At 42.8% G+C, this 14,390-nt stretch overlaps 1 protein-coding gene across 2 annotated transcripts in view; it reads left to right on the forward strand.

Moving 5' to 3' along the window:
* Positions 1 to 214: 214 nt before the first annotated feature.
* The window catches only part of il34 (interleukin 34), a 34,568-nt gene continuing 20,392 nt past the window's right edge, over positions 215 to 14,390 (forward strand). Inside the window, exons 1-2 of one of the 2 annotated variants that reach the window (XM_034587651.1) lie at positions 215 to 514; positions 7,856 to 8,193. In XM_034587651.1, coding sequence (XP_034443542.1) covers positions 8,148 to 8,193 — 46 coding nt within the window. In that variant the 5' untranslated portion in view covers positions 215 to 514; positions 7,856 to 8,147. The remainder of the gene's footprint in view (positions 515 to 7,855; positions 8,194 to 14,390) is intronic. The other variant, XM_034587650.1, reaches the window with a different exon arrangement.

Genomic DNA, 14,390 nt, shown 5'->3' on the forward strand with positions numbered 1-14,390 from the left:
TATCATTCGATCCTTTTATCTATCTATCTATCCTTCTATCCATCTATCTATCTATCCATCTATCTATCTATCTATCTATCTATCTATCTATCTATCTATCTATCTATCGCGAGGTGAGCTTTTATTTTGAAACGGTCTCTCGGTCGTGTGTGTGTGTGTGTGTGTGTGTGTGTGTGTGTGTGTGTGTGTGTGTGTGTGTGTGTGTGTGTGTGTGTGTGTGTGTGTGTGTATGTCTGTGTGTGTGTGTGTGTGTGACTTCAGATTGGCTGGAGCGACGCGCGGGCCCTGCCTGTTGCGCACTTGGCGTCACACACCGACAGCAGCGCACAGCAGCTGCGTGGATGCGCGGAGCCGCTGATGGACTTTCCCCGCTCGCTCGTACCGGCACTGACTCTATGACTTGGATCCTCTCGGGCCGGCGGCTGCTCTCATCCAACCCGGGGACTCATTACGACGTGGCACCGGCACGCATCAAGTGGCCGCGGCGGAACACACGCGCACGCACACACTCAAGGTGCGTGGATTTCTCTTTAACTCTCTTGTTTCGGTGTGTGTGGGTGCGTGTGCGTGTTTTAGCCTAATTACCTGCCCTCGTGCACTAACAGGTGTGCGTCTAAGTTTGTCTCTTTCTTTTACTGCGTGCGTGCATGCGTCCAGCAGCACTTTCACTTTCATCAGGTGCGTGTAGGATTTCCATTGCACAAGAGGTGTTTGAGTTTCGCCACAGGACAAACGAACACCCCCCCCTCCTCCTCCTGATCTGGGTGTTTTGATTTGTGCACGAAGCAAATAAAGTGCGCGCGGCGGAGGCTGCAGGGAGCTGGAGTCCTGCAGAGCAGAGATCCCGAGCGATAAGGTGAGTCCTTGTGGATCCCTGTGGGGGGACTCACTGGTCCCACTCCACCAGACCAGTAGCCTGAGGTCACACTGGGTAAACATCTGCGCTCGACCAGTGAAACAGTTCAGGTTACGCACTCAGCGGAGAAGTCGTCTTGACCTTGAGCGCAGCTTCAGAGGAACAGAGAACAGTCCGAAGTAAGGCTCTTTTAAAAAAGGTGTGGAAGAGGCAGAACACGAGGTTTCATCCTTTCTTCCCTCAGGAGTGAAATGAGAGTGAGATCCGAGAGAGGAGTGAAGGAGGTTCACCCTCAGGTGCCTAAAACATCAGAGTTTTCCCTTCATGTTTTTATTTTTAGCTGCAGGAGGGAAAAACAAAACAAAAGCCTCTATGTCATTTTTCTACATCGTCTGTGAAAATGTTCAGGCTCGTTTTCCAACTGTGACCAACTGAGTTAACTGTCTGTTCCATCGGATACCCTCCTCTTCTTCACCTCTCTCCAGGTGTCTTCTCCTGTTTTCTCCTCTCTGATCTTCTCTCTCTTCTAATGTCTCATCTTTCTCTCTCCTCTCCTCTTCTGTTTTCTGTTCTCCTCTCTGATCGTTCTCTCTCTTCTAATGTCTCATCTCTCTTCTCCTCTTATGTTTTCTGTTCTCCTCTCTGATCGTTCTCTCTCTTCTAATGTCTCATCTCTCTTCTCCTCTTATGTTTTCTGTTCTCCTCTCTGATCGTTCTCTCTCTTCTAGTGTCTCATCTCTCTTCTCCTCTTATGTTTTTGCTTCTCCTCTCTTGTGTCCCGCTCGGAAAAGAGAAGCAGAATATTCCAACTATCATCTCTTGTCTCTGATGTTATCAAAAGATCCCATTTATCAATTTGCTTTATAAATATAAACTTATTTGAACACACCAACCAGTAGCAGATCACACAAAGCAAACTGTTCCATCTCTGGCTGTTATTGCACACGAGCTGTCACACACAGTCGATATTCACATCAACCAGCATCATATTGATATTCTCTCTCATAGATTGATATATTCCACCATCAGTAACAGCAGTTGGTTGAATGGATTCTCTGCTCTGACATCATTCATCTTCTATATATCATCATCTAACTGCTGCCCTGCGCTTGTTGCTCTTTCCTGTTTCTCTCTCCGGCTACGTCCACACTGACATGTCGTAGTTTTAAAACACATTCTTGCCGTTTGTGGCGTCCACACTTCCCCTGACTTTTCAAGACGCTTTTCCGGAAACCCTGCTTGTTTTAGACGAGCAGAAACTGAGACTTTGCCGATACTCCAGATAACTTGTTCCTTTTAATTTACTCTCCAGCTGAGAAACTGCAGAGTAGACAATCTGCCTCCGGTGTGTTTGTGTGATATGAAGGTTCAGGTGTGTTTGTGTGATGTGAAGGTTCAGGTGTGTTTGTGTGATATGAAGGTTCAGGTGTGTTTGTGTGATGTGAAGGTTCAGGTGTGTTTGTGTGATGTGAAGGTTCAGGTGTGTTTGTGTGATGTGAAGGTTCAGGTGTGTTTTGTACGGACGCTGATTGACCGATTCACTCTTCTTGTACCAGCTGTAGCTTCACCAGCACCTTGTAGCCGTCATGTCTTCTCTAGCTGCCGTCAGACGCCAACATTGACAAGTGATGATCTCTCTCCCGCTCTTGTCTCTTTCTCGTGCTCACACAAATAGAACAGTAGTGTGGAGCAGATCTGCAGTGACTGGGACGACAGGTGAAAAGATCTGTTAAAAGACAGAATGAAAAGCATTGGAGGGGTGATACAACGCTGTTTATACCACAATCAGGCAATTCCAACTTTTCATATTGTAATAAGCGCATTTCATCATGGTGTAATCATGACATCATTTCTACAGTATGATTGTGAATGATTGGTTAATCTACTCAAACTGTGGACCACGTCAATAATGTTGCAAAAGTTAAAGCATTTCTACACGATGGGAAGTAAATCATAGGAAGTATTAGTAAATCATTCATTCATAGTGTTGTCACAATGACAACTTTTCATTCATCACCTGACATCTCATGATTGGGATTAATCTTCTGCTCAATCTAAGCTTTTGATCTTGATTATGATAGAAGATTAGATATGCTTTTTATTTTTTGACCATATCTTTGATCTTTGTCAGATCTGCTCCAAAAGTGAATCATCCGGAGATACGCTCTGATGTGATATTCACACCAAGTTTAGGGAAAATCGGTCCACGCGCCGTTGAGTTATTTTGCACACACACACACAGAAGGGCGACAGCATCACCCAGGTTCTGGGTGTGTTGGCACATATTTAAAAAATGTGACCAGCTTTGGATTAGATCAGCTTTCAGCCACCTGCAGCTAACTGCGTCGTGTTGGCGTTGGGTTGTCAGCCATGAATGTGATGTTTTGTTTGAGATTGATTGATGAGCTCAGAGGGCAGACTGACGCTGTCGGGGGGGAATGAATTTCCATAAGATCCAAAGTTAACTGGAGGTTAAGAGAAGAGGAGAAACGTCTGGTTAATCAGATCCAAGCAATGTTTGTGTGTGTGTGAGGTTTTGGGCTGCGGTCAAATAGTTGTGTTTGCTTAAGAAAGTTCCTAAATGAGTAAAGTGAGCTGTAATTATCAGTCACAGCCTCGAGGAAAGGAAACAAGACTTTGCCACTGCTCCTTGCAGCAGCAGCAGCAGCCCATCCCTGTAGAATCCACTGACAGACAGAGATTATTATATTATTTTTAACAGCTCCACTTCTCCAACCCGTATAATTCTTTAATATTTGTGCCCTTCTTTGTGTCAAAAGGAGCCAGTTCAAGTGGTTCAGACATATGATGAGGACGCCTGCTGGGTGCCTTTCTATAGAGGTTTTACAAGCACCGCCTCGGAGGAGAACCCGGGGTAGACCCAGAACTCGCTGGAGGGATTATATATCCTGTTTGACCTGCGATTAGCTCGGGATCCCCCAGGAGGAGAAGGAAGTGTGGATGGGTTTGGAATGTTTTTTCAAAATCGTCCGATATCGGTTTCAGCGTTTTCTGATGTGAAAACTTTTATTCAACAGAATAAACAATCACAAAAAGAGATTATTTTCTTAATTCAGGTTTTATATATTTGGTTTTATTTGTGTTGTCTTTTTATTTACAGTCATTTATACTTGAGCTTCAATTACATTTCTTTGTCGTAAGGGTTGATTACGATATTTTAGGAATTATTGCTAATATCACTATGAAACCAGTGTTTGTCTGCGAGGCAGGATTTCAGATGGCTGTGTGTGTGGGGGTGGGGCAAAGAGCGCCGTGTGCAGCTGTACAATGATGCAACGGCACAAACGGCTGCCACACTCTAGGTAATTAATTGGAAACTTGTGCCCTCGCTGTAATTACAACCTGTTTCATCCGCTGAACATGTCTGCAGCAACAGGCTGGCAGGCTGCCGCGCTGACTTCGCCCCTGGTGGAATATTCATGCGTCCAGTAAGTCGAGGAGTCGTAGTGAGCCGGTTGCTCGCTGAGGTACGATGTGCAGCTGTGGACTGTTTAAAAATAACCGTCTCTGAATGTGAGAGTCTCTGAATAGAATGGAAATGCCTCAAACGTCCCCGTATGTGTTTCTGATGTTCTGGCAGAAATATGAGAAACACGTTTTTCATATAATATGATGCTATCCAGGGCAACACCACCACAAACCAGAGCGTATCAAAAGATCTTTAAATTCCAGTGTGAAGTTTACACACTCTGCCTTTATCTCCCTTCTGCTCGTCCAGCTGCTGCGTGCTGTAAATTTAATCTGGGCTCTGGAGATGCATCTAAAATTACCTCGTGGTTCGTCAGATGATGCGAGATTGTCTTACATGTCAAAAGTGAGAGGACAAACATATTGTCTTTACCAGAAACACATCTGTTCACCATATGTGAAGATGGTGCCCGAAGGTGCGGGTTTGAAACTGAGCTGGTGCAGCAGGACTCCTCTGAACTGCAGATAGACCTCGTCCTTTAGGTTCAGCTCATGGGAAGAGTCTTTATTGATGATGGGCGGAAGATGTCGTCTCTGTGGGATTCTTGTCTTGGGATTCCATCGCTTCCTGGATGGTCCAGTGTGGTCAACCCTGTGATTTGTGGGATTGTAGGTGCAGTGATTTCCCTCTGTTACGAGTATGAAGGCCACATTCAATTTAATAAAATTGTATTTGTATAGCACCAAACCATAACATACATTATCTCAAGGCACTTTGCATAGTAAGGTCGAGACCTTTTAAATTCAAGAGAAACCCAACAGTTCCCACAATGAGCAGCACTTCTTTCCTTAATGCTTCTTTGTGTTGTCTTATGTTGCTTTTACAATTTGTCATTATGCCTTTTTGTATTTTATGTAACGCACTTTGAATTGCCTTGTTGAAATGTGCTGTGCAAATAAACTGGCCTTCAGCCAAGAAAATGGGGGAGAGAAGAGAGAGAGATACAGAGGGAGGAGTAGGGAAGAGAGAGGAGAGAAGAGAGAGAGATACAGAGGGAGGAGTAGGGAAGAGAGAGGAGAGAAGAGAGAGAGATACAGAGGGAGGAGTAGGGAAGAGAGAGGAGAGGGAGACCAGGAACAGTTGTGTAACCATAGAGGTGTATGACAACAGTAAATCGTGAACGATTAACATGTCTCTGCTTTTACATCCTCCCCCACCTGAAGGAATGAATGCATTTTAAGGATAGCAGCAGGATTTTAATCCATCTTTAAATACTGGTAGTATATGAAGAACATGCAGACAAAACAGGTGCTCCATAAATCCAGCGTTCACCTCTGAACATGTGTGGGCTCCTTTCTGTTACCACTAGCTGGTCAAAGCTGTGATTCAGCCTGTGAAATATCCCAATATGAAATGGTTCAGCCCGAAATAAAAATAAATTCAAATGCCCCTCAGAATGAAGTGTAATGTCTAAATGTTTCACTAAGTCAAAATCTTAAATTATAAATATTATAGAAATACTTTTTTATGATCAAATACCTTGAAAAAAAATAAAGCAATTCCAATCAGTAGAGCTTGACTGATATTGGTTGGCTGATAATATCCGTAACGGCGTTCATGTTTACTGATATGATTTTTTTTTAACGGAATAACCAATGCAGAAAATATATGCATATCCGTTAATATTTTACATTCAAAATATTTGTTTCTTAATTTAAGGTCTATATATATATATGTATCTATATATATATGTGTCTATATTTATATATATTTATAAATATAGCTGTATTTTTGTGGTTTTCATAAAATATCTACTTTGACCTGCGTCCATGTCCACATTCGTCTTTACCAAGTCGACCAGACGAGTCGGTGTAGTTGAGTGCAAGCGTAATAGCAAGAACTCTGCAGACCAGTTCCCCCCTGAAGCAAACTGACAAAAGTAAGACAAAAAAAAGAGAAAACAATGCTGTGAGTGATGAACTAATTCGTCGACGTGCCGGGGGGGGGGGCAGACAGACCTAAAGAGTACCATAGTTTACTGCTGCTGTTCTAATTGGAAACATAACCACATGAGATCTGGAGCTCATCAGAACCAGATGTCTGCAGTAACTGATTTCTTGCTCATAAAATGCAGATGCAGGTGTGGAGACGCTGGGGTTTGGGAATTAGATTAGTTCTGTTTATTAATAGTCTTATGGTCGCAGGCAGCCTGATGAATGGAAAGCACATTGTCTAAAGCAGAGTATTGAAGGGATTGGTTTATGGTTTTGCCTTCTTACATTCGCAGAACTGGTTTGGTTTCATTTCAGTAATTTAGAGGGTTTTGTGACGTTTGTGTTTCTTGTTGCTGTAAGTTAAGCTGTTGGTTGATCAACTGTCTATTTGCGCTGGTATTAGCTCATCGCTCATCACTCGCTCTCCCTGAATCGTCCTTGATTTGTGACACTGACTCCACATTAGATGGACTTTGGGCCACTCATTTCCACATCTGATCATGAAAAATGGAAAACGAAAGGCAAAACGTTTCCTCTTAGAAATAAATCCTGAGTCTTGTCCACATATATAATAACATAGCGAAAGCTCAGTGAACTCCCTGCACACATGTGACATACTGCTGTAATTTAGTATCCCGCTCAACAGGATAGCCTAGAGCGGGGTACCGTGTTTTCTCTTGTCTCTGTGTACGTGTATGTACAAAATAACTAAAGAACAAACACACGGTGGAAATATTAGCCGGGAGCTTCTCTCCAGATGATAAACTATAGGAGACGAACAGATGAGTGTCATCCTACAGTCTGAGGTCTTTGTGCCTGCTGAGAACAATATGCTTGGCATGTGAACATGAGCAGTATCTACTGAGTTTATGCTGAATCCTGCCTGCCTGCCGGGGATGGTAAAGACTCTACTCTTGTTTAAACGGGCCACGTAAAAAGAGAGAGAAAGAGAGATATGGTTATGCGTTGCCACTCTGATGCTTTTCATTCTAATTTGTGTTGCTTCAGCTCGTATTTCTGTCCTTTTCATTGACATTCTGAGTTAAACTGTGTCGTACTGTTTGGTCGTGAGCTGGATAACCTGGTGGTGGCTGCGGATAAACCGTCAGACAAACTATGACTCAGATTGTGTTAAATGTTTGGGCCCGATTAGTGCTGAGAGATAATTAAATGTTTTGTTCACTACAGTTTTGATTACACTGAAAAATGATCATCCGTCTGTGTTAAAGGAGATGCACTATAAGTAAGGACTCCTCTTAGTTTTTGGAAAGATTTGCAGGAATATGTCACAATGTGGAAGTTCAGAAGCTGCTTATTTAAATGTGAACGTGCAACAAATATAATGCAAACTGTTGATAAACAACTGTGTCGTCAACATTGATGAAAATAATTGTCATCGTCGTCGTTGTGTGGTCCCGACCTGTTCACTCTGATCCGTAGTCTTTGTTGCTTTCTGTCGACTTCATCTTTAGAGTTAACGTGACGTGTGGACCCCACATGTTCCGTTTTGAAATCAAAACTTTCAGATTTGATTTCAAACCCTGTCTGACTGGTTTTTGTCTCTCTTGTTTTCAGACGTTCTACATCAGGAAGCACAGGAGCCGTAAAAGGATCCAGAGATGCACACCAGTGCAATGAAGGCCTGAAGCCTGAGAATCCATGTGTGCCCCGCTGAACACACGCACTGACGAGTTACAGACACCGGTGTTGTAGCAGTGTGTGTGTGTCTGTGCGTGTGTGTGAGTGTTTGTGTGCGTGTGCCTATGTGTGTGCATGTATATGTGTGTGTGTGTGCGTGTATGTGTGTGGCCGACCCTGTGTCTGTATTTGTGCCGAAAAATTCAGCTGAGGACGTAAACCAAAGAGTATGATCCAACTGTCCACCTCAGTCTGCCTGCTAGGAGGCCTTTTAGGTAAGAAACGTGTGCGTGTGTGTGTCTGCTCTGGTGCACGCTGTTGTAATTGATGCTGAGCTGGAAATGTGTGTGTTTGTGTGTGTGACAGATGAACAAGATATGTGATAATGGTGTGAGGCAGTGAGTGGAAGATGATGGTTGTAGAGTTATGATATTTCTGTATTTTTTAAATCCTTCTTCAACCCCTGCGTCTTTTCATACGTGACCTTTTAAATGTTTTTTTCATAATCATGCTGTCGTCATACACACATTCATCGGCAAATGTGTAAGTGGCACTTTGAGGCTCAGTTCCCTGAAGAAGTTGATGTGATGCACGCTGGACTTAAACCGATGTGTGGTACATTTTTATTCTCGTAACGTTAGGGCCGTTATTACTAATGTTATTGTTCCCCAAAAATCATGTGAGTGATATAAGGTACCACTGTTCTAAACACGGATCACATTGAAGGCATATGATCAAAGCAGGAATTTTCCACACATGCTTCGTCCTGAAGTCAAATCAAATCTGGAAGTGGAAGTGTCAAGGTTTCATGACATCTCATCACTTCACAGCCATTATTACCCGAGTCACCAACGGGGGTGTTTCATGTGCTCGCCCACCCGGGGATGTAGCTAAATGACAGAGTAGAAACACACAGTCAGCGGTAGTATGATTAAAACAGGAACCTATATTTGAAACGGCGCATGCGGCTCCTCATGCAGGTGGTGTGAAGGTGTGAAGTGCAGTATAAGCTGGGTGATGTTATCGTGTGCATCACAGTCAAACACAGTCAGCACACATTCCCCCTTCTTGTCAGAAAGGAAGCACTTCCCTGTCCTGACTTTCTCCTGTGGCAGTGAGGACAAGATGTTGAGTAGTGAGGTTTTGGTTAAAAACCTTTTTTTGCGCCACTCTTTTTTTCCCTTGACCTTCTGAGTCTGACACATGCAACTGTGCACCCTGAACTTTTCACAATAATCCATAAAAGAAAAAAAACATTCACATGTTTGATAATTGCCGCTTTTTGACCACACGTGGTTTTCATCAGTTTCTGCTGATCGTGGGAAGAGAATCAGTCGAACTTCTGTTGTTGCAGAAAGAGTGTGGAAATTCCCAGTATAACAATATTCCGATCCCCATTAAAATCTCTGATTTCATGACAGGTTATGTATTACATTATGTTTAGAGCCGCAGCTAAACACTGTTTTCATTATTGATTAATGTGCAGATTGTTTTCTCAAATAAAAGATTGATCCCTGAGTCTGTAAAAGGCTGTAAGTCTAAATACAGGCTACTTTATTATTCATTAATCCTCAAATACAAATTAGATTTATGCTCCTGGAGTGCTGTTCTGCTGGTGTTCCAGCGGGGGCACTGTTGTTGTCAGTCCCCTTGTGTGCCTATCGTTGTGAGAACTTGATGGTGTCCTTCAGCGTCAGAATTTAGGCTACACCATTATGTAAATCAGGATTATTTTCATATTGAGGTCACAAGTATCTCTCACGATGATGCTTCATGCAAAGTGGAACCTTTGTTCTCCCTGTGTCTCCTGCTGCCTCCCACAGCCCGTAGGTGTGACTGGTTGCTTGTCTCTGTGTGTCGGCCCGTCCCTCTTTTCAGGTTGGACCCTCAAAGGTTAAACTTAAATGTGGGGCTTTGCTTTATTCCTGCTCTTTTGCAAGTCAAACAAATCATTGCATCATACGACTTAAGCTTCTTCTTCCCCTGAGTGTCTGCTAGAGGCAAAATGGAAATATAGAAATGCTGTCAAAGTACAGTCAGAGTAAAATAAATATACCTGTCTGCTCGGTGCCGTTACTCCTCTCCTCTGAACTGCCGCTGCAGGGGCATTACACATCTCCAAAACATCTCGATTACCCTCTGGCAGCTCACTGTCGATTTAGGAAGCACTTGAAATGATATTCAGTAGTTTTCTTTGACCAGATTCAGTCAATCATGTTCATTTAACTGTGGGATTCCCCAAATCCTGATGGAGATTAATATCTGAGCCCGACTGTGGATTAGGGTTTGTAACATTACACCCAACGGAGGTTCACTGCCTCGTTTATCTTCATTTAAGACTTTCAGACTATTTTATTCAGTTCTTTAAAAGAGATAATCTGACTCAACTGGGTCGTGACATTCACTCCCATTATGGTAAAAGTGTTATATCACACATTTTCTCTTGATACAGGTTGATGCGTGATGAAGACCATGTGTGGTCCAATAACTGGGATCGTGTAACGTGTGGATGCTTTTCAAACCTTTTCATGGATACATGAGTCTGTGGTTCATGCGTCTTTGGCCATGAAAATACCAATAATCATAGATCAATAGTCTGTGTCTCACAGAATCGGCGCCTTGCCCGTCCTCCTCGTCTCAGGCCATTAAACAGGCCTCAGGAGACATGCAAGCGACTCGTGGTACCTCTCTGAGGAATGGAAGGAAGGCACAGCAATTTGATTCCTGTGGGTGATCATGTTGTCATGTGGACGATCAATTAGAAACATGACAACATGAGCTGTTAGTCAGACTGATCGTCATACTGCTGTTGGTTTGCTACCGGGCACAGAAACGTGTGAAAATAATATGTTGTAAATCTGTGATTCCAAGTGAGATACATATCTGAACTGCGATTGTTATTTTCTGATTTATTTGTGACTTTCTTCTTGATAACATGACATCATGGTGGAGGATAATTTTCGGGAAAACAATAGAAGCTTTAGATATCGTGGAAAATGTGTGTGTATGTTTCTCTGACCAGACTTTCATTCAACTTGAGCTGTGACCTTTAAACGAATAGCTTCAAAAGTTAAAAATCTGGATCTACACCCCCCCCAAGTAATACTCACACCCTGTTTGTTGCACATCTGCTCACACACGTGGGTAAAAACAATACCTCCGGCCATGCCAGCGAGCGGGGTAATAAAGCGGAATGATCTTTTTTGTGGTGCTGCAGTATTCAAAGATTTTAATACTACTCATGTTCTTTTGAAGTGTCAAACTGTCAAGACTTGTAAACTTTCTAAGCTGCGGGATCTGTGTATTTATTGGTGGCTGCTGCTGAGTCAACACCCCCCCCCGGCTGTAGTTATGTTTTCATCTGTGTTTGATTTTTAGCAGGATCACACAAAAACTACTCACCCATGAAACACTATAGAGGGGGGGTGGGGCACGACCTTAGAAAGAACCCATTACATTTTGGTGTGGATCCAGGATGTTTTTTTTCCAATTTCTTTTACATACAACTTTTCTATCCAGGTTGTCTCACCTGAGATGAGTGTTGGATTAATTGAGCTCAGACTGAGGAGCTCCGACGATTTTGCACCTGTAATAAATATGTGATTATTGCACGATGCCCAGTTTGTCCAATGCATTCCCCTTCAAATAGGAGACTTATCTAAAGCAATAACATTCAAATGCACAGAGACATGGTTGTAAGAGGTACTACCGTGAACTACACATGCATTTATAAACAGGTTTATATTTGTAAGTGCTTCCCTTGGGCTGTATCCTGCAGCTTCTTCATCACCTCTGAGTCAAAAATGCAAATCGAAGGAGATGGTTGTTGAGTCATTGATATTTAGTTTGCATCAAACTTTTAGCCTGTAAAATCGTAGATTTCCACTCATAAACAATAAAGATGTGACAATCAAACACAAGCTGATTTTGAAGTTACTGATTTGCCCCAGACAACTGTGCCGACAGTGTGTCAATAGTGTGAAAGTGGAATGGGTGAATGCGACTAGTGTGAAGTGCTTTGGGTGGTCGATGGTTATATAAAGACAGCCCATTTACACACACACACACACACACACACACACACACACACACACACGCACACATAAAGGACGGAAGATCAAGGACAGACAACATGAACGAGGCTGTGGAGCAGCAGCAGGAAGACACAAGGAAAATATGGACATATTTATTTAATACTGCAAATTCCTCTGTGACTAGTGGAGGAAACCTGGTGGCAGATGGTGCAGTTGGCATTATGCACGTCCTCGCTCATGCACCCCAGCCTTTGATAATAATTCTTTAATAATTTTAATAATCATAATCACCCTTTCCCTGCTGTATCTCTGTAAGCCACAGTTGTGTTTTTGTTTCGCTGGCATACTAAGCTCATCTGATTCACTAAGCGTGTCTTTAGTGGTTCTAATGGCTCCTGGATTTGTTTTAAGATAAGAAGAGCAAACGCGTGGTTTGCGTCCTCCCCCAAAATCACCAGCTAACCTCTTGGATCAAAACACAAAACAGCACGAGTGTGAATTAGTTAGACTGAGGGCACCGTGAAAACCAAGAACGCATCAAGAGCAGTAAACAACAGGGTGCATGAGGACGGGACATGATTATTAGAAGAATGGCTGAAATTATATTTATAAAAACATTATGCAGCCTGGAATGTGGTAGGTTTCAGGCTACCAGGCCATTGTCCAGGTCAAACGGGGACAAATATGTAATGAAGTAGCCTCGTAACACATCAAAATATGATTTGGATAATTTTATCTGGTTAAATGTTAAACCTATTCTCAACGCTCACAAGGCCTCATTCAAAGTCTATAACTGCAACGAAGCAGTTTGGATGAAAGAAACAAACGCACGACAACAAAACATCTGATTCCCGTGATACCTGTTTGTTTTACCCACGGGTTAAACAGTGGTGGAGATTCCCAGAGCACAACCACACCAGCTAGTGGAAAGAAATACTTCATAAGTATAGGTCCTTTTAATGCACAAACCAGAAGGTGACTAGAGGTTTAACATTTTACTGGAGGACGAGACCTTGCTGTGACACCATGTTATTTCCAGGTGTTAGTTACAGGAATGTAAAAAAACAAACCACCTTTAAATTAGTGTAGTTTACTTGCTGGAGAGATGAAAGCTTGTAGCTAAAGCCGATATCTTCCTTCAGCCAGCACAAGCTGTACCTGGAGGTGACCAGCAGGGCCCCGTCCACCGACCTCAGTGGTCAAGAGGGCACATACCAGGTCAATAAACTTGAGGCCTCTTAAGTGAGCAGTAAACATTTCACATGGAATGAGGCCATACTACTAATCCTGTCCGCGCTACATTCCACTGGGGAGACGATCTCCAGATACTTCTCCAGTTCCTCTTTACAAGGAGGTTATGTTTTCACCCCTGTCCGTTCGTTTGTTGCTTTGTTTGTTTGTAAGCAAGGTCACACAAAAACAACCCAACAGATTCCTACGAAACTCGGTGGAAGGATGTGTTTTGGGTCAGGGAAGACCTTTTCTTTAATTCACTTTCCTAAACATAATAACAGTAATAATAATAATAATAATGAGGATAACTTTATTTGTATATTCCCAAAACAAATGAATAAAAAATAAAAGATAAGCGGATGTTTGGGACATTTAAATTCAAATTTTACCTGCCAAATCATAACATATTAAGGTAGAGACCTTGAAACATGACAGAGAAACTCAACAGTTCCCACAATGAGCAGCACTTTGAGCATTTGTGTTGATTCCTCATGAACTAATTCATGGATCTTGAAGATAAAAATCGGACGTGTTTAGGGGATGGATAGTTGAGTGTGTGGTGTGTGTGCAGGTCCAAATAGAAATCTGTATTCTCTACTGCCTTGTCACGTCTTTTCTTTTCTTTTTGTCGTCGCGGGACCTCTTGCCTCACACGGGAATCCTGCCATTCTCATCTGCCACGTTCATCTCCAGTCTGCGCACTTTGTTGTTTCTGCGACACAACCTGGTCTCGTTCTACATCACAGACCTGTTCTCTATATCCATCTATACGCTCCAGCTGTGTGTCTGGGTTTAGGTGATTTAATGGGCTCGCTCCACTCGATCTGGATGTTTTTGTCTGTCACCAGTCCTGCAAAGACGTGTTGACCTCAACCATGAACCTCTTTCGTTTTATTTATCCCCTCATTGTCCCCATTTACTCTTGTTGCAGTCATAATTTCCTCACATGTTTCACCGTCATGCTCGGTCTTCCATGCAATGTCTTGCATTTTCTATTTTTCTTTTATGTCTAATTTTTTTTCACCAAATTGTTTTCTTTTCCACACTTGTTGCCCGAAGGCTGCGCATTTGTTCTTGTTTTGTCACCACAAAACTTGCAGCAGATCTTGTTGTGTTTGTCTTGAACTTTCACCACCATCAGTCCTTCCTGTTCGCCCGTGACATCTCTCTCAGTCCTGGTCAGATTCTCTTCCCTGACTAATTCC

This window comes from Hippoglossus hippoglossus, chromosome 6 (assembly GCF_009819705.1).
Source record: "Hippoglossus hippoglossus isolate fHipHip1 chromosome 6, fHipHip1.pri, whole genome shotgun sequence".
NCBI lineage: Eukaryota > Metazoa > Chordata > Actinopteri > Pleuronectiformes > Pleuronectidae > Hippoglossus > Hippoglossus hippoglossus.